The sequence below is a fragment of the Scardinius erythrophthalmus genome, assembly GCF_964197995.2.
Source record: "Scardinius erythrophthalmus genome assembly, chromosome: 24".
Taxonomy (NCBI): Eukaryota; Metazoa; Chordata; class Actinopteri; order Cypriniformes; family Leuciscidae; genus Scardinius; species Scardinius erythrophthalmus.
Window position 1 is genome coordinate 13246089 of NC_138244.1, and position 27001 is coordinate 13273089.

General features: G+C 37.2%; 1 protein-coding gene across 7 annotated transcripts; it reads right to left on the reverse strand.

The window, feature by feature from the left end:
- Window positions 1–1837: 1837 nt before the first annotated feature.
- Window positions 1838–25539, reverse strand: dyrk4 (dual-specificity tyrosine-(Y)-phosphorylation regulated kinase 4). Of its 7 annotated transcripts, none has more exons than XM_081355514.1 (14): window positions 14863–15498; window positions 11818–11901; window positions 9879–10022; window positions 9301–9442; window positions 8954–9117; window positions 7936–8072; window positions 7139–7279; window positions 6002–6140; window positions 5688–5769; window positions 5155–5327; window positions 4887–4947; window positions 4364–4493; window positions 4113–4273; window positions 1838–3555 (listed from the first exon to the last, which is right to left on the reverse strand). In XM_081355514.1, the coding sequence occupies exons 1-14, from the start codon at window positions 14932–14934 to the stop codon at window positions 3287–3289; spliced, it is 1899 nt and encodes a 632-aa protein (XP_081211640.1). In that variant the 5' UTR covers window positions 14935–15498; the 3' UTR covers window positions 1838–3286. The 7 variants fall into 7 exon arrangements, with proteins under 7 accessions (XP_081211640.1, XP_081211644.1, XP_081211641.1 ...); XM_081355515.1 differs by lacking the exon at window positions 14863–15498 and adding an exon at window positions 25347–25539 and having other exon boundaries at window positions 1846–3555; window positions 4107–4273; XM_081355513.1 differs by having other exon boundaries at window positions 1846–3555; window positions 4107–4273; window positions 14863–15445.
- Window positions 25540–27001: the final 1462 nt, after the last annotated feature.

Genomic DNA, 27001 nt, shown 5'->3' on the forward strand with positions numbered 1-27001 from the left:
ACATATCAGAGTTAAATAGGAATACATTGTAATAATGTTTATCAAGCAGCCTAAATCACACGACTGCGCAGCAATATTTATTATACAAATGAAATTATACAAATGAAATAATACAGATCTAGACAAATTGAGTTGCTTATAGTTAAAAGAATGTCATGAACGATCATTTAGGCTAGATGTAGGCCTATTTTTCCACATTTTTGGTCACAAAATATTTAGTCAGTTTTGATGACTTTGCAATATTGATAAAATATTAGAATATTAATAATGAAAAATGAGTAGGGCTACGCCAAAATGTGTAACTAGTAGCCTACAAAGGAATACAAAAGCCCCGACATAGAGTTTTGACGCAGCTTTAATCTCCCTTTTGGTTATTTCAATACTTAATTGACGACAGAACACGACGTTACATGCTAGTAGTTTATTTTGCGTGATACAGGGCGCGCCGCATTTGCGCGTGATGAAGAGTCACACGACAAGTGACACGACAGTAAGTTAGTTTTTCTGAGTTTTACTGACATATAGCCTGACAACATCTGGTCTGACAGAAGACTGTGCGGCGGTGCTGACTGCGTTATTTATTTTTTTATTTTTTTATTGCTGTGAGATTGTTTGCTGTTGCGCGCAAATCCTGGAGATGAACTTGGATAGCTAAATCGCTCACGTGGTGCGTCTCTGTGTGAGAGTAACCATAGTGACTTTGATCTGCTTGAACACATTTTAATCGTCTTTAATACATGATTGATTCCGAAGGATATATTAAAAGACCCGGTCAATTTTTTTTAAATTAATACAAAATTATTAAAAAATAATAATAATTATCAATAAATTCAATTTTTTTAGATCCGGGGCTATAAAAAAAACATCCGGGGCTTCGCACCTGTGTAACACTTACAGTACCTCATGCCTCTGAATCTATGCCTGCGTACCTACCCTCATATCAATATCAAATTTATTTCTAGAACACAGTTCCAGTATGGGGTTGAATGTGAGATTGAATAAGTGCACTCAATAACGTCCACAATGGTTTCTGACACCCAAATGGCTGTTCCCTCAAAGAGTGGCCTATTTAAAGTTTTTTGGCTTTTAGTATGTTAGCCTTAGGCTACTGTTATCTATAAGCTGGTGTGTTCCAAAACAATGACAAAATTAGAATTTAAAAGACCAAACTCAATGTTGAAAATGTAAATCAGGTTGATGTTAGAATCCAACATCAAATTGACATTAATCTCCAACGTTGGACAGACGTTGTATTGTGGTTGAAAATGAAAATCAGGTTGGCATCAGAAACCAACATCAGTCGGGTTCTGACATCAACCCGACTTTCATTTCCAACCAAAATCCAATGTCTGTCCGACATCGGATGCTGACGTCAATCTTACGTTGGGTTCTGACGTCAAACTGACTTTATTTTCCAACCAAAATACGTCTGTCCGACGTTGGATGTTGATGTCATCTGACGTCGGGTTCTGACGTCAACCCCACTTTCATTTCCAACCAAAATGAAACCCCTGCAATCAAAATCACCCCCTGACTGACTTTACTACTTTCTAATGTAGGGAAGTTAAAAGTAAAAAGTTTCCAGAAAAAATAATACTTAAGTACAGGTACTTAAAAAATGTACTTAAGTACAGTACTCAAGTAGACTAAATGTACTTTGTTACTGTCCACTTCTGCATATGGGCAATAAATAGCATTGACAAACATTAACACAAAAACAAAAGTTATGCAACTTCTTATTGGTTATTTATCAGTTAGGGTAACTTTTCAGTTTAAATAGTACAAGTTAGGCTATTCTAGCTTTAAATAAAATATAACTTTAAAAGTGTGGAAATATTACATTTATCAGAATTTCTTTATTTTAATGAGTACACATCCCCTTGATACACATAAATGGCAGTTTTGACTAAACAAATTAAACAGAATAAAATAAAGACCAGAACATGTTGTGCATTTAAATAAATTTCACAAACGGTGTTACATATTTATTGTCATAGATATGACAGTATATTACAGACATTATTGAGAAGACAACTTAGATTTTTTTAATTCTAATACTGAAAGGCACTACCTAACACCCTTGATCCAAGACTTTCTTCTAAAATCCCATAAACAAAATTGTCAAGAAACAACAAGGGAGAGAGATAGCATATGGTAGTAAAAATCTCTTTTTCAATTATGACAGATAAACAATACAATAACAAGTAAAACCTTGTCTAATGTTTACATGACTTGGTGCCATCCACATAGGGCCTATAGTATTTACCTTAAGAATTCTATATACAGGAAAATAAACTATTACAATATATATTTTCATTCTGTATGAACATACAATGATGCACTAATTTTACTTTAAACAGCAACTTTAAAAACATCATTCTTGACCTTCCCTCTGAATCTAAATAATAATCATAACCATCTTCATCAACAACAATATTGCCATCATTATCAGTCATCATCAATACAATCACGCAAGTATTGTGCACATTTTGATGATCTAGTGTGCTTTCCGTCAGATTTAGTCTGATGATGTGTTTCTCTACAACAAAAATGTATATGATCAATCTCTTTGGCTCAGTAATTATTGCACAGCTTAATAACTCATAGAAACAATAAAAAAAAACCTGGCAAATGACAACAAAACATACAAACACTGTTAATCCATGCAGTAATATTGCACAATAAAGCAGCTTTGGTACTCAAGGTTAGCTTGAGCTCTATTTTTGACATTGCTAATAGCGTTGATACTTTAAAAAAAATAAAATGAAAAAGCACACTAGACCCAATAAACATGCACATAGCATGATGCTCTGCAAAATATGCCAGTGTTTCACACAATTTCATAGCAATAATCCTTTCAAAATACAACACAAGCACCAAAATGATACCAAGTCATTCACTTTACTTATAAATCAACAAAACATTTGAATAGACTATCGCTCTTTACCTACTAATCTAATTCCTCTAGACTGGAAAGTGAAGGTGAGGTTGCACCATAGACGATCTATTTTATTTTATTTTATAATTTGTGATTTATTTATTATTAAAAACAGAAGCATTACAGCATCACATCATCTTGCCAACATTTATCGCAAAATAATTTTGCATGCTCAAACTCTATTGTGACCGCACCTTTACAGACCACACAACAAATTTTTGACATTTTATTTTTTTTTGCCATAAAACAAAGTCAAACTTAGTCTAAGCTGCTTGGTAAGTCCAGAACAAGCGGCAAAAGTAGAAATCATACGCTATAAAGACGTTACTTGTGCTTTTCTTTGGGGTGTTAGACAATAGGGGGGAGAAACTGAGGCTCCGGTCCTTCCGAAGAATCACTGCTTGATCCTTGTTCAGATTTGATGATGATCTGAACGGACCGCTCTCCACTAGAGTCTGACTTGCTGTCTTTGCTCACACTTTTGCCCGAATTTTCGCAGTTTTCTTCCTCGGCTGAGGCTCCTATAGGACGCAAACGCTCTTCTGATACCGTCTTGCCTCCTTTGCTTGAAGTGTCACTGACCTTCTTAAGTTTGTCGTCAGATCCAGATTTATTGGCTATGGAAAGAGAAAAAGATATAAATTATATTATGCAAAAGTTTAACAAAAAATTAAAAATTAAAAATTAAATTATAATTAATTAAAAAATAAATAATTCATGAATATATTTAATTATACTATTACACAATAATAATTTAATTCCATATAATAATAAATAAATAATAATAAATATAAAATAAAAAATTCACATTATAATTATATTTTATGGAGCCCCGCCTAATGGGACATGGTGAAGGAAAAAATATGAGATGGGAGGAAAAATTATGTCAATGCTTTTGTGTTAACTCGCAAATGTTTTGCATTTATTTTGAGAACAAATATTTGCTGTCGAACGCAAAGTTTCTCGGGGAAATGTAAATGTCCCTTTAGGGGCTCTGTAATATTTTAATTATTTAATATAACATTTTATTTGAACTAGTAATAAATTCATTAATTCAAGACATTCATACATTTTGAAGCATGATTACGTGTCGAAAAATGTTTGAAGTCACTGTATATCATTATCAATTGTAATGATCAGTCATTACTCTATAAGCACAGATTCTGACCCTTGCCTGTCCTGTTTGCAGTCGCTTTGCGGTAAGTGAAGTCATAATTGTTGTCAATGTCTTTCCGCATAGGTCGAGGTTTAGGATGGAGCCTGTTGAGACGGCCCTCTGTAATCCACTCATGCTGCATCGCTTCATCAGGTGTCATCCGCTTTGTGGGATCCCACCTACAAGAACGCAATGGTACAGGTTGAAAAAGCCTATTTATGTGTGTTGTGGTGGTAACAAATATGAAGTCATTTCATTACTTTACATACACAAGGCAATGTCGAATGAAGTCAAGAAATATAGGATCGTTGGTCTTCAGCACACTGGCAAGATCTTTGGAGTTGGGTCGACGTTTTTTCCCTTTGCTGTTGGTGATATTCCTTGGGTTTCCTTTGGAATCTGATTGGAGCATTATAAAGGTAAGATGTCAATCAAAATGAAACCTCAAATGCATTTGAAATTAGATGTTATTTTGGTAACACTTTACAATTAGACCCCATTAGGTAATGCATACCTAAAATGAATTAGCAATGTGCAATTTATTTGTTACAATATTTATTAATCTTTTCGTGTTAGCTCAGGTTCATCAGATAATATTAACAGATACAACTTCTTTTAAAATAATGTATTAGTCAATACTGAAATTAACATGAACTAAGATTAATAAATGCTTTAGAATAATTTTTCATTGTTAGTTCATGTTATCCAATGTAGTAAACTAATGTTAATGACGAACCTTATCATAAAGTGTTACCGTCATTTGTAAGCAATCATGTATTTAAGTCATTTTACCAAAAAATAATCTTCGTCTTGATGCACTTTGAACAAAGTCATTTGGAGGAAGCCCCATGATCTATAAAAATCAAAAGTAATTCTTTTCAGGAACCAATGCATTTCAAATAACTATAGAAGAATCATTAAAGAACATGAAGTTATTTAAAGGACTTTCTTTCATCACAATATAATACTTTCATTCTATTTTGTATCCATTTTTGAAGTGAAGTGTTTCACAGAAGAAAGAAAGCCTAACTAATTTTAAGTACTAATAAGAGTCTCTCACCTCCATGATACAGGCGATCTGCTCCACTTCACTCTCTCCTGGGAAGAGGGGATAGCCTGTGTACAGCTCTGCCAAAATGCAGCCCAGACTCCACATGTCTATGGCCATGCTGTACGGGTGGCCCAGAATCACCTCTGGTGAGCGGTAGAAGCGGCTCTGAATGTAAGTGTACACTGTAGATGGGAATACAAGCGGTCTATTAGAGCTACATGAATTCAACAGTATGAATTAGCTTAATGCATCAAATAGCACTAAATCATTGTTTCTCAATTGATGGGTCACAGGTCTGTTTTAATGGAGGAAAAACAGTGCTAAATGCAAGTGAGAAAATGTAGCTATAAGCGTGCATAGTTAGAACAGTTTAGAAAAGAACATTTTATGAAGGGAGCATTTAACGCTTCCCAAATTCTGTCAAAGGTGTCTAATCAAACAATTGCAGATTTTGCTACACTTAGTCTTACTAAGTGCAGAGTAAATGACAGAATCTGGATAAATCTGGTGATGTGTTCATTACACAAGGGTTTGGTAATTACCTCTTTGTTGCTCATAGCAGCTTGATCCAAAGTCGACCACCTTGATGTTTCCTTGTCCCCTCTGGGACAGGAGTATGTTCTCCTATTAAGAGATAAATAGTAATGCTTTGTCATGATGGTTATTTCACTGGTTAATGCATTTGGGTATATCTTTAAACTGAAACTGAAAACAGCTAGAGGAGTTATCTGGCTGAATGTCTAAGTTGCAAAATAACTATTTTTCTATAACGTTAAATAAATAATGCATTTTGTTTAATATTTGCTTTTCATTTTGGGGTGATTGACATTTGACAAACTCCAGTGGTGAGGTTTACCGGTTTAAGGTCACAGTGGATGATCTTCTCCTTGTGCAGCATCTGGAGGCACTTGAGCAGTGAGTGAGCAAAACGCCGAATCAACCCCAGACTGAAGCCCTGGAAGTTGTTCTTCTTAATAAGCTCATAGAGGTTCACTCTGTATGGAGACAACATAGACAATTAACTTAGACTTTGACGATGTTACAGGGTGATGTTCATGGCTAATACCTTATGAACTACTAGGATTAGAGTAAGTAGGGATAAAAAAAAAAAAAACCAGTATGACATGTATCTAAATGCCTCTAGAGGGCAGCACGTTAAATTTGGCACTATACCTCACGCTGAACTTTCTACGAACACATTCACTCAACAGCATTCACTCAACAACCTCCTGTCTTTAAGCACGACCATAAAAACAAAATCTCACTATTAGTCTGTGTTAACCGCTAAGCATTATGCTAAAGAGCCCTTTGAGAGGGAAGCCATGAAAGTCATTATCTTTGGCAGCAAGGAGGCCTAAAACAGCAGCTGTGAACAGCCTAATGTAATTGGAGACTTCACACCATGAGTGGGCAAGGAAAAAGATAGGGGCCTAATCAAGGCATTAACTAAAGGATTCTGTGACGGTAACCGAAGACAGGGACGACGCATCTGATGTCCTCTAAAGGTCAGGCTGCCAGAGATGAAGCTGCTTTTCCTGCAAAGTGTCTTTTAATTGATCACTTTACCCAGAGCCCAAAAGGTCTTGAGTGAGAAACTCTCACTTCACACCTCAATATGGCGACCGTTGGAACAAACCATCGCGCCGGTTGATAAATCAGAACTAATATGACATCTAACTAATGATTCATAACTAATATGATGTCAACATTAAATCAAAAAGGACTATTAAATAAATACATATTTAAAAAAAATTAATTACAATTAATTATTCATATATTTTTTAATTGAATATCCTGTTTTACTCATAAATATGAAAGTAAAATGGGTTCATAATTACTTTAAAAAGGCGTCTATAATAAGGTGTAGTTACAGGGAAGTATTCTATTTAAGTTGAGTCTGTGACTCCCATGATTAACGTGAGTTACTATACAGGTTTATAAATTGAAAGCGCTCATGTGTCCATCTAAATGAATCCAGTTTTTTTCCACCCACCCCAGCAGCTCGAAGGAGATGCACAGGTGGTTGCGGAAGTAGAAGTACTCCTTCATGTGAATGACGTTGTGGCAATTATCTCTGTCTCGTCTCCGCACAGCATCCAGGATCTTTAGCTCTACAAGAGCCTGATGATGGAACCTGGAGTTCAAAAGAAAAATAACTTACTTATTATCAACTTTATCAATATGCTTCTAATTTGTACTGTTCTTCTATTGTACAGAGCAGCTTTACAGTATTCAGCACTGAGCTTTGCATATTGTAAGGGTTTTAAGTTAAAGCATCAGTCAATGAGATCAGTTTTGCCCAGACACGTAATGTGATACACAACAGACACCTTTTAACACCCTACAGTGTCTCAGGTCCAGTGTAAACTATGACCTGATTGAGCGCTGATTAAAGACCTTATGATGGCCTTATGATGAGATAAATGTGAAATCTTTAGCCTCTTAAAGAGATAGTTCACCCCCAAAAAAGAAGTTGTTTCAAACCCGTATTAATTTCTTTCTTCTGTTGAACACTAAAGAAGATATTTTGATGAATGTTTGTAACCAAACAGTTGATGCATTTGATTTGATTGATGAATTTAAGTAGTGTATTATTTTAAATAATATAAATTCTATTTTAATATTATTTTAATATTTAGTATTTTAATTTTTCTTATACTTGTATACTCAAACAATAATTGACAGACCCCTTGCAGTACCACCACGGAGCCCGTAGGGGTCGCTAACCCCGATTGTACTAAAGATTGCATGTGAATTGGAATGAACACATGGACTGGAGGTTCGTTTTACCTCTTCTTATTTCGAATGATCTTGATGGCCACCATCTCATTTGTCTTGTGATCCAAACATTTCAAGACTTGGCCAAACGATCCTTTCCCAATAACCTCCAGGACTTCATAGCGATAACCTATATGGTCATGCTGGACCTGCACAGAGTATTTAGAGGACAGAGTCAGCTGACAAACAGGTCAGCATAATTATTTACATCTCCTTTGCAGTGGCAGACTTCCTGTTACTTAGAGAAACACTGCAATGGTAATATTGAAATGCATAAACGCTCCTTATTTGTTTGTTTCCCAACTAACATTCAGGCTCTTATCTGGACTGTCAGACATGTGACATTGTTTACATGTTTTGACTGCAACTTTCAGCTGTATGACTCTTTAAATCGTCAAGCCTGAAGGCATTCAGTCTAATGTCCAGTAATCCTGAGGAATGTCATCATGAAAAGGCACATTTAAGGAAGATGGGGTGGGACAGCAGACATTAGGGTCTGGCAGCTTAAATCAGCTGAATTCACCAGCCTCGTGCTGTAATGCAATTTCATCATTTATCGAGAAGTTGAAAATGAGGTCAGTGTGTCACCCAGTAAGCTGTTTGCCAGAAGCCAAGCTATGTATGTATTTTTTACGCACACACACACATATACAGTATATAATATATAAATATAATAATATATTTACATACACATATTATGTAAACAAAAACGTTTGTTAGATTCGATCAATCAATTTGACAGCACTAGTAATAATATATAATAAAATGTATAAAATACTATATAGCCATATTTAAAAACAACACAAACTAATAAAAAGATGGCAAAACACATAACAAAATTACTAATACTTTAAAATTATAATAAAAACATAAAATTTGAAAATAGAAGCTAAAATTGAAATAAAAATAGAATAATAACTATAACAGAAATGAAATAAGAAATAACTATAATAGAATCTCAGTGATACTAAAATAACACTGCCAGGCAAAAGTAATGTAATCACAGAAAGATATATATGTCATATCTAACCTTTAAGTAGCTGCCATGCTCATCATCATAGCCTGAATTCTGTGGGGATCCCTGGGAGCCCTCAATCTTCTTAGTGTCCATGCCCAGATACCAGATCTCAGAGTAGTCCATAATTTCCTCCCTCTCATATTCTGTTAGCTGGTTCTGGAAGTGCTTCAGTGCCGCTGTTTTGCAGATGAAGGAAGACACACATAAATAGTGAACATATAATCCAATTAACCAGGGAAATATCAGACCATTCCAATGCTATTTTTAGTTATTATTTCCGATTCAGCTTGAAGAGTAAAAATCCATCTATTAATTTCTGAATATATGAAATGCAAACAGAAATCCAGAGCACTTCATACTTGTTGGAGACATAGGCAGCCTCTGTCCCTCATATGTCCTGATCTTCTCAAACTTATTGATGATGCTCCTGGTTAAGGATTCGGAGAGGTTTTCCACCGACGAACCAAAGCGATTGGGAAACTGCGGCCTCTGCCTCTCCTCCTGAGTAACAAGAAATGGACGTCAGACTGAAATAAGTTTTTATGTGGCTAATGGGACCATTATATGAATTGTTCACCCATTGTTTTTTTTTTTGTACTCGCCCTCATTTCATTCTAAACCCATATACTGTTGTTTTTTCTCAAAAAAATTATATATTCATCATATTCCAAGTCTTTTGAGGAACAGACACCATTTCGGACAATATTCTAGTCTTCTGGGCTATTTTTATAGAATTTCTGATGGGCTATTTGTGGTTTTTGGAGATTGACAGACATGATTGCTGTTAACTGATGATATATGAAAAAAAGGATGCCTCAAAAAGTCTCATTTTGTGTTCCACAGAAGAAAGAAAGTAATTTGGGATTGGATATACATGACGGTGAGTAAACAATGAACGGATTTTAATTTTTGGCTAAACTTAAGAGTGTTTTCCCACCTGATTCCCTTGAGTGCTTTGCACCAACTGTTTGACGATACTGGGTAAGGTTCCATTCGAATGAAGAAGTTTGCCATTTGTCACCAAAAGTTGCTTGACTGGAGCCTCTAGCTGGGGCAAAGTACCAACTCCCGTCCCACACTTCTAGAAAAAAAAAGACACAATACTATGAGTACCGTTCAACATGAAAAACTCTACAAATCAGTAACAAGGGGCAAACGGGGGGAAAGATACGTGAGCTTCACACAAGCTGAGTGGCCAAACGGCCCCATGTGAACCGGACCCCCTGCATAGAGGATGGAATTTCAGTGGCGGTTGAGACCAAGGTGGGGACAAAAAGCAGCGATAGGGCAGTCTTTCACAACCCATCAGAGCAATGAACATGTACTCTAAATCTTACATTTAGGGTGTAATAACAGTGAATGATACAGATTTTCCCCAGTGCAGTTCCTAGTTTTGTCAGTATCTTCTCTTGGAAGGAATTAAATGAAAGGTTCCCATGCCATGAAACAAATATTGGGCACTGCACAAGGGAGGGGCTTATTCGTAGCTTGCAGGTTTTCCCCCATCTCACAGTTCAATGCCAGTGCTCGACAAACTTCTGGGCTGAAAAAAGAGCAAGTGCGTCTATAGATAGATGCGATATTCAATCTCATATGTTCTGGGGATACTGCGGCATCTGCCAACTTGATCATGACGCATAGAAACAGTAGCTAAATATAGCATATAGGGGAACCTGAAGAGACGTGCAAGAATACAGTAGGCTGTGCGTAAACAGCGTTCACCGTTCAGGTACCGCAGATACATTAAAACCCAGATTGAGTCTAGGGATTTTGACTTTAAGGGGCACTATGCCAAGCACTTTATTATAAGCGGATGTTAACACCTGCAAAGAGATTGCTTTTAGTTAATGACAACTGTAAGGGTGTCATCTCATATTCAACATTAAAGATTTAATACAAGCGCTTTCCATAGGTGCTGGAGGGATCATGCATTGTCATCTATAGATAGCGGACACACAATGGAAGTACCTACATATCTTGTAAATACTGCTGCTTATTACTAAGTCAAATGTTTAATGTTAAATCGACGCTAATGTCACAGAATTTACACATGCTTCATTTTTAAGATATCTTGATTGTCAAATGTTAGATTGATTTGATTAAAAAAATATTGTTAAAATTAGTTAAAACAGTTATTAGTTATTATGTTCCCCATAATATCTACTGTGGTTACAATTCGGGTTAAGTCTATTTAGGATCACCTCGGTAGCTGTTCGTAATGCACAAAAAAAAAAGAAAAAAAAAAAGAAGTATAATGTGAAAAAAAAGAGAAGTGTATAGGCTAAGCATCAGCTAGTGGTATTCTAAGCTACTATGCTGGGTTGCGTTTCCCAAAACCATTGTTAGCCAACTATGGTCGCAAGTCCATTAAACTCCATTGGCACCAACGGAACTTGCGACCATATAGTTGGCTTTGGGAAACGCACCCCTGTGCGGTTAGCTAGCAAAACATTAGCTGACTAAAAGAAAACAAAGAATTAGAAATGTTCAATTTAACAATCTATTTGTGCTGTTATATTTCACAATTAAAAGACATTAACAGTCGTAATAACAGTTCAATAGCATACACTTATGTAATAAATGTATTACATTCTTTCAACAAAAAAAAAATCATACTGATCCCAAAACTTTTGAACGTTAGTGTACAACACAAAGCTATTTTGTAGGATTTCTAGTCAGGCACTGAATTCAATACCCATTCAAAGTTGGGTACCAACTGGTGGACCGAAATGTCCAAAACACCCTGCACCCATCTCACAGTTCTCCTCCCAGACAGAGCTGCTCTTACAGTAGAGTGATTCACACACCCTTTGAGAATAAATTCGAATGAATCATCACTGTTAAGTAACCTGTTTTCTCTGTGAATAAGGGCTCACCTGTGAGTAGGTGCAGTTGGGTCCTATTTTTGTGTTCTCGGCCTGAGACCTGTTGGGGTGAGGGAAAGCCTCGGGTCTGGCTGACTGTGAAAGAGAGTGGAGGAAAGACGTCATGAGCGTGAGGAGTGGGCACACTCTTGCAGCCCACATCCACAGCCATACGTGTGGGATTCTGCGTATATAACTTCAGGCATCATCTCTGCTTGCGCGGTGTTATTCAACACAGCTGATGACTCATCATGACTCTTGTTTTTCATTCAAAAGCACATTAATAACATTTCGCTGATGCCCACCATGTCAGATGATGCAGTTTGACCTCATAGAAGAGGACAGTCAGTCGTGATGTTTAGACTCCTTCACTGGTACTTCAGACGCACAGCAATCATCTCCCAATTATGTTCCACTTGTGCACGAATGCTTCAGGATATCAGTGGACCTGCGATGACCACAATCATTCATGATTGCGGACATATGAGGAAACAGGCCCTCATCCATCTTAATCGTGTGGAACGTGCGTCAATAGTGGTGACAGACAGCATAAGGACAGATGAAAAGCTCTAGCTAAACTTAGAGCCTCTCGGGTGGGGGCGAGATATAAACTGGCGGGCAAACACGTGCTGGTAGCAGAAGTCAAACAGATTGGCCAAGAAACACACAGACATTGGGATGGTCTCACCCATATACACACCTTGGAGATTTATGTGGCTCGCACAGCCTTAATCCACTGGCTGATTATTTGCAGAGTCTGAAACATATATCGGTTTTTGGCCGAGCGTATCTTCCCATCGGGGGGTTGAGCTATTCAGATGTGTTGGGTCTTAACTACATTCATTCACAGTGCAGTGAAGAACATACAGGCTTATAGAGGGATCAGAGAGTGCATGGACTTCAATGAGCCAGCAACAAAGAGATGCATTTAGAAAACAGGCAGTAAAAATTTGTTACACTTAGACTGCGGGCGGTCAGCTGTGCAATGTGAGCCCGGGGCTTTAAAAGACTCATTCAAATATTAACACCTTTGAGTTTCTATGTTCAGGACTAAAGGCTTTGTGTTACAATGTGGGTCAGTGTGCAATGCAAGAGAGAGATACTATCCTTAAAGTCACCATGAAAAAATGAAATCAAAATGAACAAATCTATTTTTTTTTAGAATGGAATATTGCATAAATGATTTATCCATGCACATAATTATTATTAAATTAAATATTAATGCGCATGCCCTCATAATATTTAATCGTTTTTAAGACGAGTTTTTCGATGCGAGGGTGAGACAACCTGTCACTTACATGAAATTGCAGCAATAGCAAATGACAACGATCCAATCAATTCCCGTCCTACATTTTCGAGGAGCCGTTTTACTCAGCTATACTAATCAGTCAGCTTCATTCGGCAATAAAATGACCACATTCATTCCTTTAACTTAAGTGATGATTTTACATTTTTCTGATCTATACTGATTAGGGATGCACAATATTGGTACCATATAGGATATCTGCTGATTTCTTTTTTAGATTAATCTGTATTGGTTGATATTGTGCATGATCATTTTCCCTATTTTAATATTTAGATTATTTTTGCCATCATAAGACACTAAAATGTATGAATGTATGTGAATCTCTAATATAGGCCCTATTGTGACAACTCTGAGCTAAACAATAGGCTTTCAATATACCCAAATATCCAATGTGCTATTTTAACATGTACATTGGTGTTTAAGCCCTAAACCAATGGTTTTTACACATTTTTGTATCACATACACAGACAAACCAAAGGAGGATTTGGGTCACCAAAATCAAATAGAAACTATGGTCATGGGCAAAACCCAAACCACACCCAGAAAGGATCAAAAATACATCATATGCCGTTCTTTATACTCAGGACTATGAATACCTTTCATAGTAACTTGGAGCTCAGTACTGAATCATTTGCTGACAACCACCTTAAAGGATGGTACATACTTAGACACTTGAGGATTTTTAAGCAACCTAACCATCACATGTTCAGGCCAAATATACTCATGCACAGTTATGGGTTTAATAGGTGCTTTAACATCAATCTTTGACAGAACAGAGACAATGTATTCTGTCAAAATGCAATTCAGCAGTGGGAGAAATCTCACTGATAGAGTGATAGGACATAATTACATAATTACATAATTTATTGTAACCTTGCACTAAACATTATCACCTATAAAAACGAAAATACACAGAACGGAGCGCAAACAAATATCTCGTGTTACTGTGAGTTACGATTCTTAGAAGGCAAAGAGCAATGAAACCTGAGCAAATAACAAAATAAAAAGAACGTGAGGACATTATTTATAGTCCCTTACAATTATTACCATGGTAACCAGATTCTGCTTTTGAAAAGTAGTCTATATAATACTATATGTTATATGCACACATATATTCTGAAATAGGTCTATTATAAGCCTACATACAAACATTTGCTTTTGACAGCTGAAAACTAATATACCATGTTATCATAATCAATCACTGTAGCCTATATAATGCTAACATTAAATGTTATAATCTATTATAAATATGGGTAAGCATAGTTTGCGCAAAAATATTTTTTTAAATAAAAAATAATAAAGATATAAGTAATGGATAACAGTTAACCTGTGTAAGACCTTTTTCATAATATTTCTGCATTTTCTTTTTAAGAAAAGTGGAGGCTGATACCCAGTTATCAGTTAAACTGTATGGTATTATATAAATTGTATAGGTCAGTATGATATTATATAAAAAGCTCGTGGTATGCTACACTTTAAAAGGCATACCTAAGCAATAACATTAAATAAGAGCAAAATATTGAACTAATGAACTAAGAAAACCATTACATTAGACAAATACGTTTAGGCTATAATTAAAATTATTTCATATATAAAATAATGTGTGTTTAAAACCTTAATAATAATCATCGTAAACTTCAGTGCAACCAATTTAATCAGATAGGCTAAATATGCTTCAAAAAAAAAAGTTTTTAACAAAAGTATTCATAATGCATGCAAATGAACATACAAAGCTACTCTTCATACATTACCTTGTTATTAATTTCAGGAAACATGTCGCTTTTTGACACGTGGATATTCAACACATCCAAGTCATAAGGCATAGGGCTTAAGAAAAAAAAAGAACGGACTCGCTATTAAATCCAGCAGAAAACTTGCATGTGCATCTTAAGAATCCTGTCAGACACCGGAACCCGTCCTGTCAGCACTGGAAAATACCAGGGAGAACTTCGCGAAATGAAGTGTTTCCCAATGAGGAGGATAGAGGTTGAAAAGCTTTCGTCAGCAGGAGATTAACGGAAAGAGGCAAGCTGTTCGTCTGCTCCACTTGACGTGTAGGCTATGTCCCGAGATGCCACCTGTTCAGGACAGGTTTTCCAGCCTGACTGTACTCTATATAGACGTGTTTACGTGCGCTTACCTACTGAACCCATATTCCTTCCATCCTAGCACAGTGCATTTGTTTGCCAAGTCATGGCGATCCTAAAGTGGAAATCCAGGACAGTTATTGACTCAATGTCCGAATGTGCAGCGGCACAAATCAGCCTCTAATAACACAGTTGTTTAGTGTGTAAAGCCTACTTGCCGCGCGAGACGCGACTGCCTCTGCTAACTATTTCCTCGCTTCGACACGAGCTTTGAGTAGGCTATGCAACGGCACCGCCTTCGGCACTATCTGTTTACTGCCCTCTCTTTAAGTTTCCATCTGTCAACGAACGATGGGACCCCAATAAATAACGCCTATCAGTACATCGTCATTCGCAAAACCTTATTTCAAAATGTCAGAAGAGCAGTGGGCGAGCCAAGATCCTCACTCAACCTTGGTAACTCTGATTAAGTGGGCTTTGATTTAAATGGGGGATTGTGTAGATGCATTATTAACAAAAAAATTAATTTTTACACCCCAAAATGACTAGTAGCCTACTGGTGACAAATGTGTTTAGATAAACAACAAAAAAAGAAGACTGTGTGTAAATAAAGCAGTTTCATTCTACATAAAGGACCAAGGGGTCTCCCTTGGCGGCCATGTTGAGATTAGGCCCCCAACTATTTGCTTGCAAAATAAATAATTCATTGGTTATAAATACATCTGTGAATAGGGTCATAGGTAAATGAAACTTAATTATGATTAATTACTAGACAATAATTTTAACAAAAGAAAAAATAAGTAAAATCTATATTTAAATATTAAACTAGAATAGTGTATAATAATTGAAATAATTAAAAATTGAAAACATTAAAAAAAATAATAAACATGGTCCCCGAACCATGCATACATTTGTTAAGAAGGGATTTTGCTACCAACAAAGCGCAGACTCCGCAGAGTACCAACTTCACGTGAAGTTTTTAATAACTGAGCTGTTTTTAAGTTCACGTGGCATCTTGGTGAGACGTTAGCACATAATATCAGTCTGCATGTTTACATAGACCAATGATTAAAAAATCTCACAGAGGGAAAGTGCAAATGTGTGAAGAGCCCCCAAGTCTACATTGGACAGATATTAATTGCAAAATGGATTTCTGTGAGCTGTATACTAGTGATTTATGTTTAATATATTAAACAAAATAATATACTGACTTGAATTATCATCAAATGGCCAAAAGCCCAACATAAGTCCATTTTACTGGACTTAGTTTGACTTATTCTAGCTATACAAAACACTTTAAGCCTTCATAAATGGCAAATATAGAAGGTAGCAAGTTGACACTTTTTTTTCACACCTATTCCCTATAGACTGCACTGCTCACATGTAACAAGCACAGCAGAGGCGGAAGCTGTGCACTGTATCTGATACAGCGTGACTCACCATGTAGGCTTATTATCAAACCACCTTTCAGATTGTCAGATTCAAACAGCCTGTGTCTATACTAATTTAAGACAAATAGTGATCGTAGTTCTGAAAATGATTGATAAGATGAGGTAAAAAGTGGAGGCCATTTTGTTTTGATCGTGGGAATAATTACACAAGTGTGCATAACATCACAAAACCACATAGCCTTTGGATTTGTAAATGTGTACTACTATAGGTAGGCCTAATGAGTATGGTCTACTTCAGTGAAAAACTATGTAAACAAATCTAAATGATATTTAAAAGGCATGTTCATGAAAAAATAGCCTTCTCATTATTTACTCATCAATCTCAGTCCAAGTTCAAGTTCAAGTTTGTTTATTTCTAGAGCACATTTACTACCGGCTTTTGGCCGACCAAATTGCTGTACAATAATCACAACACAATACACATTGAACCAACAACATCACTATCGTCAATCAAAACATGGTGCATTAAAAGATAAGTTCAGGTAGATTACACATTAAAAGCTAATCCAAACAAATGAATTTTTAGTGCTGTTTTAAACTCAGATAGAGTGGAAGCCATTTTAAGTTGGATAGGAAGATTGTTCCATAGAGAGGGGCCCACCACTTCAAAAGCTCTATTTCCCCTCTTTTTCAAGCGGGTTCTAGGAAAGTCCATAGAAAACTAAATATGGGATTAGAAAGACATGAGGTTGAGTAAATAATGACAGAATGTTCATTTTTGGGTGAAGCTTTTTAACTACTCCCTTGAGAGAACAAACTAGACTGTCTAAGCAAAGACAAAGATAAATAGACATAGAGACAAAGGTGTGTGAAAGAAGAACACTCTCACCATGGTGGGAGCAGGGGAAAGAGGCCTGATTATGATTAGTGTTTATGTTACATAACACGGAAGCACTCTAATAATCATGGTGAGCTATGGGGATAAACTATTCCTGACGGAGTGCTCGTTCAGCACAATGGAGCTCAGAGAGACATGCACATGACAACTCTTTCCCAGCCCAATCCCCATCAGCCTGTCAGAATCTCTGGTCCATCCCATTCAAGGCTTCTTTATTAAAGAAAATAACAGCTCTGCATGACTGAAACCAGTTATGAAAATGTGTGAGGTAAATACTACCACTCACACATTCACTATTATGGATGTAATGATTAAAAGGTGATAGACTGCCATGCTTATTTGCATTTTATAATCAGCCATTTGAAGAAGAATTTACTCACTTTGGTAAATAATTTCAGTAGCATAAGTATTTAATATATGACTATCAAAGCCTTTGCTAGCACAGGCAAATGCTACAGAGAACTGAACGGGTTTAAAAAAAAAGATGTGAGTGAGGAAACCTTTGATCATCTCAACACTTTGATCCAAAAATGTTTGTCTTTGAGAGATTCACCCAAAAATGAAAACTCAGTCATCATCCACTCCCCTTCATGTTTCTCAAAACATGTAGCCTTTTTTCACTGAACATAAAAGTAGTAAGAAATAGTGCATAAGTATTTCAAGGCTGTTCTGCTTATGACTGCAGCTGTCAAGCTCCAAAAACTACAAAATAGTACCATAAAAAGCAGCCCATATATTTCTCCAGCACTATATTTCAAGTCTTCTGAAGACATACGATACAAAACGAGGGGACAAACTGAAATTTAAGTTGTTATGGTACTTTTCTGGTGCTTAACATTCTTTAAAAAAAATACAGTACAACAGCTTGTCAGAGGAGCAGTACCCTAAAAAGGGCATCTTTAAACCTTATTTACCCCTATAATGTTCATAAAAACACAAGTAGTACATTACTACTATAAGGCACTAACATGCACCTTTTAAGAGTGCCTTTTAAGGGTACTGCCCCAGTGTACCCGAAAGGCAGGATTCCTCAAATCTGGTCCTGGAGGGCCAAAGTTTAGCTCAAACCCTGATGAAACTCATTTACCTGTGATTTTCTAGTGATCCTGAAGACCTTGATAAGCTTGCTTAGGTGAGGGTTTGGAGCTAAACTCTGCAGGGCATTGGCCCTCAAGGGCAAGATTTGAGGAACCCTGCCGTAAAGGTTAAATTTTTGCACACCTTTCCTCACAGTGCAACAAACAGCCACTGTAGGCAAAAGAGCATGACAGACATTTTACAAGTTAATAATTTTTGTGCCTTGTGAAGAAAAATGTCTAATGTGTTTTGAGTGTATTTTTGGGAGAAGCAACCGAAAATTAAACAGTTCACAAAGGGCAGCAAGGTTAGGGTTAATCTTTCCAAAAATATATGTAACCTTCCTGTATTGGACTTATAAACTAAAGACAAGTGATCACTTTGCACTTGAAATATTTATATTCTCAGTCATACTGAAGTAAATCAGAGCACAGAATTACAAAGACTGGACTAAAAATATGGAATGTGAAAAAAGCATTTTCCCAAAGGTCAACTGTTATATTTACTGTTACAAATGCACTAAACCTGCTGAATTGCAATTTAGAATTTGCAAATTGCAATTACATTTTGCAATCTAGCGTTGTAGGTACACTTATCCATGATTCATTAACAGGGGATGGACATTTTAGGAGACAGCACTTACTGTTGGCAGAACACCGCAAATCTTTACCTCGGGTTGAACTCTCCTGTTCCTGTGACTCTCTCGTGTGCCCCAGCAGTTTTGGAGGATCTCAAAGCCACAGCAAGGTGGTGTGATCCCTTTTCCACCCATAATGGGGTCTGCCCATGCTGCAGTAACCACAGGCCTCAGTCCCACCACATCATGTCCACCTGTCGGTAAGAAAACCCTGAATTTAACCAAAACAACTTCATCCTTTGATGATCTTCTAGGGCTCCATGGTCCAGACTGAGCAACCTGATGGGATCCTTTCCTTTTAGACTTCTACAGACATGTGCTTGTCCAAAGGATACACAATCTCTGGTTCTAGGAGGATGTGGTCGCACTCATTTCTCTGCACTGGATCTAAGAGTCCATTTCACATGCCATCTCTGCTCGAGGAGATGTGTGTTGTAGGGAGGGATAAATGGGTGGTAACGTGGAGTGCACAGGGAGAGGTTGTGACGTGTGGATGAGACTCCACAAGGGAGCCATCCTGAGCCGGAGGCTGAGCAGTGGGGGCTCTCAGTGCCATCTTCCTCTTCCTCAATGGAAAACATCAGGGGAGTGATTCCTGACAGTAGAGCTCCACTCAGGGGCAGCAGAAGTGGCTTCTTTTGGGACTATTGGTAACTCCTCCATCCCAGAGGCCGTCTCCTGGAGACAGTCGGATATATTTCCTCCCCTCCACTGCTTACATTCCCCCAGGACACAGACATACAGTAGCGAAGTGCAGAGAGGAAATCTTATCTCCTAGCATGCACACCTAGGCTTTGGTTTCCCCTGCTACAGCACGGAGAGAGTGGGAAAGCTAGCCCTGCCCTTCATAGTGATACCGCCGCCATTTGCCTCCATGGATAATATTTCTGACTGTTTCATCCATGGGGACGTGGGGTCTAATGTGTATACCCACATCTCTCAGCGCCACTTAGGAGAGGACAAATTGGATCTTGTGCACCTGCCATCAACTGAGAATGGGAATGTGTTTACCAGCTTTGTGTTTACATTGTAACTGACATTTGGAAGACCTTAAACATATCACTTAAATCATGTCACTCAATGGTTATGTAACAGATGTTTCGCCTGCAATCACATGGCCGCTGGGGTTTTTGATGTGAGGTGGATGTGTTACAATCTACTATGACATTTCAGGCCTTCTGGCAACAAATTTGTTTTAAAATAGAACAGCCGGGAACTGTTGTTAAATAAATTGACCTCTTCTATCGAATTTCTCCAAAGCTAACACAGATAAATTTGGATTAGGATCAGCTTTTGTAAAAGATTTTAAACCAATAATACAGGGGTGTCCAATCTTGCTCCTGGAGGGCCACCATCCTGTAAAGTTTAGCTCTAACACACCTGCCTTAAAGGTTTGAGTGATCCTCAAGACTTTGATTAGCTGTTTCCAGTGCTGGAATGTGGCCCTTCAGGAGCAGGATTGGACACCCCTGCAATACCCATATTCACGGTATATATCAGGGGTCACCAATCTTGGTCCTGGTGGCCAACCTTACCTGCAGAGTTTAGCTCCAACTTGGTCCAACATACCTGCCTGGAAGTTTCGATTGACCCTGCTGCCCTTGCTGGTTCAGGTGTGTTTAATTAAGGTTGGAGATCAACTCTGTAGGGAGGTGGCCCTCCAGGAACAAGATTGGACACTCCTAGTTGTGAACGCAGTTGGGAAATATGTTCATATTTTAAAGTATATAGAAAATTCACCAAGACTGTAAAATATTTAGTTCCAAGTTCTTATTCTAGAGGAATGTTATGGCAGTAAAAGAACTGAAGAATAGAAGCAATTCCTGTGAACTGAAGAAAGACTATACTATAATAAGAAATTATTTTGGCTATATAGTCATGGAAGCAAAAGAGTGATTTTAACTTACTGTGGCCCAAAAAAAGTACATCTAAAAGCCAATCTTACAAAGTCATGAATATTGGCACATAAGATAATCAAATAGGTTTAAAAATCCAGTGGCTTCAACAAATGATGCTAGACCTTACACTTTTCTAGCCTTGCTATTTCTGGCTCATCTAATGCTACTTAGATTGTGCAAACTTTTTGTGCTTACTAAAGCCCTAATAATATAAACTAATTTAGGAAATTACAGAATATTTACGTACATTTTTACAGCTGGTCTATTCGCATGGGATTAGAATTACCTGAGGTAATTTTTCCGGACCTTTTTACGGAAGGTAAAAGTCGCCGTAATCTGTACTGACATTGTCTGTAATGATTACTGAGATGGCACATTCGGACAGGACTAAAATCACAGAGAAACTCTGTTAATGACTTAATGACTTTACCCCACCTTTCCATGTTAAACTAGTCCCGTCCAAATAGGGCTTAAATCAGTATCACCAATGATATTACAAATGTTTAACAATGTAAATTCATAAATGCAACTGATGGCTAATGACCTAGCTGGCAGATGTGCAATTTAAGCATATGTAGTGATCAAGAAGTTGATATAAGTCGTTCAGGTGAGAAAAGGATCACCCAATAGCAGGTGTTGTAGAGTAATGGATTAACCACATGTGACACGTTTAGGAAGCCAAAAGATAAAGTAGAGGTAAAGTCTTCACCTTTGCTAAGATGTTATTTCTGCACATGACCATATATATGTGCGCCTTATTGAGACTACAGATGGCAGTCTATTTTAACCGGTTAAGTATGTTGACGACCAATTTAAGCCTGCAACTTGCCCTAATAAAATTAAACGGTATAAGTAGTATGTATTTGACAAATAGTCAGTTAGGTCACCTAGTGTAGCACTGTCATTTGTCAGCTAAATATTTAGGGAGATCTTAAGTAAGCCATGTATATATCTAATTTGGTTGGCTTATGAGAGACACCTTTGAAAGACTATTTTTAACTATTTAAAAAAACACAACACTCAGCAAGACGATCAAAAACCAGCATAAGCATTGGCACAAAGTCCAAAGATGCCAGCCTGAATATAGCCGCAACAGCGCTCCAGTGAAGATGCATTTAATGGCACAACTTTGGTGGGAGGGATTTGCCATGCAAACCGTCTAAAGGCCCGTAAACACTAAGTACGATAACTATATCGATAAAGATATAGGTGTTCTAAATTTAAAAGGATAGCAGTGTCCACACCACAACTATAACGGAAACTGCACAGAGAAACAATATTGTTGGAATCACTTTCAAAAAATTTTTTTTCCTACTAATGAATGATAAAAAACATTGACAGCCAATCAGAATCCATCCTGTCTTAAAGAGCGGACAGATGACCTTCATTGTGCACTTACAGTAAACAGAACATTATCGTCCATTGGTGTGGATACTAAAATAGTTATCGTTATTTTCTTTATAGTTATAGTATTAGCTTAGGCTTTCAGCGTGCTAATTAAATCATTCTGTCACTAAAAGTAACTTGGTACACTTATATTCTCTGTTCAAAAAAACTTGTGCTTATCAAGTTCCTAAATGTCTGTGCAAAACTTTCTGCCAAGTTGCTGTGGGATGTTGTCTTGCCAGGGCATTGCTCTGTGGTTGCTAATCTGGAGTATTTTTTAGCATGTTGCTAGGGTGTTCTGGGTGGTTACTTACCCCTATGTCCCTATGATATTTGAGAAATGTCTTAGATCTCTCCTTTAGTGTAAGTCTATGGGACTTTTCACTTGTTTTATCAACTACCAGGCAAAAATACTATACCTATAAAAGTAATAACACACCTTTTGCTGTATCATTCACATCCGCTGCACTAACACCCAGGACAAGTTGCATGCTAAAACCTTGTCCTTAGGATTATGGGGTTTATTCTAAACCTTAGCAAGCACCATTGATGGAAATAAATGAATGAATAAGAACAACACTCCAAACTCTCACGAATACAGTTGGCATTTACTGATGCTAGAGATATACAGATGCCTATGTTCAACAGTAGAGTACTGCGATGAGTGGGCAGAGAGACAGACTGACAATGCCCCACTCACTTATGCCAGCATAAGCAGCATGAGTAACATTATCTATCAAGGTCAGCTGTCTGGGCCAGGCCTCACATGGGCTAATCCCTATCACACACACAAATACACAAACCCATATGCAGACACACAACGGATGGGACAGGATGGCAATGATAACATTCAACATCTATTCATGTTTAAATTAAAATTTCAGCTGACATCTAATTACTCTGAGAAGCTTTGCTTTTGTTACTAGGGATTTCATTTTTGTTTTGACCTAGACTTTAAACGTGAAACGGTGAATCTGAACACAGATGCCCCGTGGGCTGTCTAGGCCAAGGATTGAGTCACAATGATCCCACTTTTGTCAGGGAAGCTACTTTTAAATTTCAAGCTACTTTTAACTACAAGCTTGTACTTAACTTTTTTAAGTTACTAACATTGAAGATGTTAAAGGTATTACAAGTAAATGGGTAGTATAGTAATCACACTAATTAACAAGTTTCAAGTATAGGCCTACACAAAACTTGATTTATAGACCTTTATTATTGATCACTTTACATATTATTTGAGTCAGTCTTGTTGATTCAGTAGCCACTCACAGATTTATTCAGGGAGTTAATCCAGTAAAAGTTTCAAGAGTCTATATATTTTTTTTTTAATGATTCTTTTTTTAATGATTCTAAAAGAACTGACTTGAAAAGAGTCATTTCTTTATGAATCGGACTACACTTGTCGCAATGCATACATTTTTGTTTTTGCGTGCAGTCATCGCTGACAAAAACTCAAGATGTGTTTTCTTTGCTATTTTGCACTACAGTCCCTTTGGAAAAACATGATTTTTTAATATTTAGACTGCAAGCTAATCATGTAAAAAAAATGTAATAATTTAAATAGTTGAGCAACCCGTGAACTGTAGAGGATAAAGCGGTTTGACGAGCATCTTTTTACATGAGGCTTCTGATAGTTTTCTGCAATGAAAAGTTATGTAGTTGTTTAGTGTATTTGTTATATATTTTATAGATATTGAAGGGGTGTGCTCTCCTCTGTCCTCTGTTTGAAACTAATGCAACTAATCCAACTTTTCAGCTGTCAGTCATCTTGAAATTGATCTTGAGCATTAAATCAAAATATGCAGATTCATTTCAAGGCTATGACACAACCTTGAAGACATTCCCCATTACCAAAGGAGGAGGAATCTGATATCAACATTTACAGGTACAACACTCACATTTGGCTGACACGCTTTATTTTACAGTGTAGTTACTACATATAATAACTAAATTATGCATAATCATTTATGCAAAATCACAATCATCACATGCAACTAACCCTAAACCAAACATTAATCATATCCCTATAGTAGTTACTTAATTTCACTCAGTACTTCAATGTACAATTACAGTGTAACAAAGACACCTTAAAAAAAGTGTAACCGCACTTTATTTTACAGTCCTGTTTCCATGTACATTGTTATAGTAATTGCAATAACTGGGTAATAACTAGCTACTAACCCTGAACCTACTCTTAAACCTAACCTTAACCTTAACCCATACTTTATATTACCAGTATTTTCTAAGGAAAGCACAGTACACTGTAAGTACACATAAGTGCATGCACTTTAAAATAAAGTGCAACCATAATTTCTACAGTCTGCAGGTAAAGATGATTATCTTACAGGATTATGGGCATCAGTTAAATAAGCTCAAGAGAATATAGTTCCCTCAGTGCTCTCTGGTTGCCTGGTGAAGGGAGAAACCTCAAACCCTAGAAACACCCAGCAAGGGATTATCTTGTTATTGCAAAAAGAATATCCCCCATGGTTTACCTAGGTTATCTTAAACTGAATTACAAATGCATTAAATCAATACAACCCCCTTTCTTTAATAAATTCAATAAATGCCACTCAGTTTGGTGTGGCATTAGTATACAAATATTTTGGGGCAACATTGTGGACTGCTCAGAGCTAAAGTGTACAACCCATGGGATAGACACACTTTCACTCTTAATGCATAATAACGCTCTTTTCTTGTCCGTGATCTAAGACAGTTTAATGAATTACATATCATTATATCTCAAGTTAAAAATTCACAGCCCTAAATGAATTACAATCTGACACCACAGCATCACATACCTGCTCATAATATATAGCGTTCTTCCATATCTTTAATCATCCTGTTCAACATCTTACCTTCTCTCCTATGTTTTCTCCTTCCCCTCTTTCTGATTCTGCCCTCGGGCCCATTTTTACTTCAGGCAAGGTAAGAGTAGAGCGTTCGGATGAATCCAGGGAGCAAATTAATTAAGAAATCCAGTTCTAGTATGGACAGCAGCTACAGCGTGGGCTACAATGGCGCTGTTTGGGTGCTGTGACGCTTCAGCCAGTGAGCCTGCCGTCTAGTGCTGACATGTTTGGCCCTGACAGGGAAGCAACCTGACGAAAAGGCATTGAGTGATGGAAGCAGATGCAGTCAGGCCAGCACGCGCTCATCTGATGCCATCCGCCAGGTTCGGTTGTATTGCACTCGCATTCTTGTGCTCTTCAGAAACACATTGCATGTCAGTGTCACGTTCAGGTAAACATACAAGGTTATTTTATTGTAGACGAATTACTTTCTTGGCTTGTACGTACAATAGTGGTGTTTTAATATGCTGCATGGATTTTTTAAGTATTATGATTTTATATATACACATTTTATGTGATAATATGATTAATTAATGAAAGGATTTTTGAAGATTGTGTTATTACAGACACTATACAGTGGTGCATTGTGGGTGGTTAAAGATCTATCTGTTTACTAACCACTTTCTGTGCCACTTGACCATTGGCGACCAAAGGAGTTTTCTGTCACACAAGTAAGCTGAGAACTGTTATGTCACTGTCTGTGCATCCTTAACACAATCATACAGTACACACTCGGACACACACGTAACAACATCAGTCAGAAGGCAAGGTGATCTTCCTTTGTAACAGACACAACACAGAATCTAAGCCTGCACACAAATGGGCATTTCACTCAAAAGCAGATGAATGCAAGTTTGCAGTTAAAGTCTGCGTGAACCGGAAGTTGCAAACGACTTTTCTCCAGTGCTGTGACGTATTTCCCAGTGAAACGGAATATTGAACAGAGGGCAGTGTTTTACTCTAGCGCTCCTCCTCTCCATCTCTCGCTCATTACAGACTAACGATTTGAGGGGAGTAGTTAAGCGTTTCCCAACCCAAGTCCTTAAACCTACGTCATCAGAGAAGGAACGCCATTCCAGACCGGAAGTAACTTTTCAGACTTTGATTAAAGATTACGACGGCAAACAATTTTTTTCTGTGTTTTAACTTGCACGGATTAATTGTTCACCACAAGACTAGTAATATGCGCTAACAAAGTAAATAGGGTCAATTTTGATTTCAGTTGGACTTTAAGTGTTGAGATGAGGGGTTTAAGCGAACTAAATTATTTGAGAAGTCCTGCATATTTCACCAGACAATTGAGTTAACACATCTTGATTGAACATTACAAGGTCAATTTTTTTATTAAAATGAAACATGCACAGATGAATTGTTCTCAATAAGATCTATATTTATTAAAATAATAGATAGTGAATTTTCATTTCAATCCAACTTTAAGTAAAAAATATTGATATACACTTATTTAAAATATTGCTGTTCAATAGAGCTCGGGCGTAGACGTTATGGAATGATGCATTGTGGGTAACGGCGGCCATTTTAGAAGCAACGCAGAAGCGTTTGGAATAAAGTAATAGCGTAGCCGACCGGTCTCCACCGGCACCGAGAAAGAAAGAGAAAAAGTTATGGGCCGTGACAAAAAAAGTTGGCTATACTGTATACTG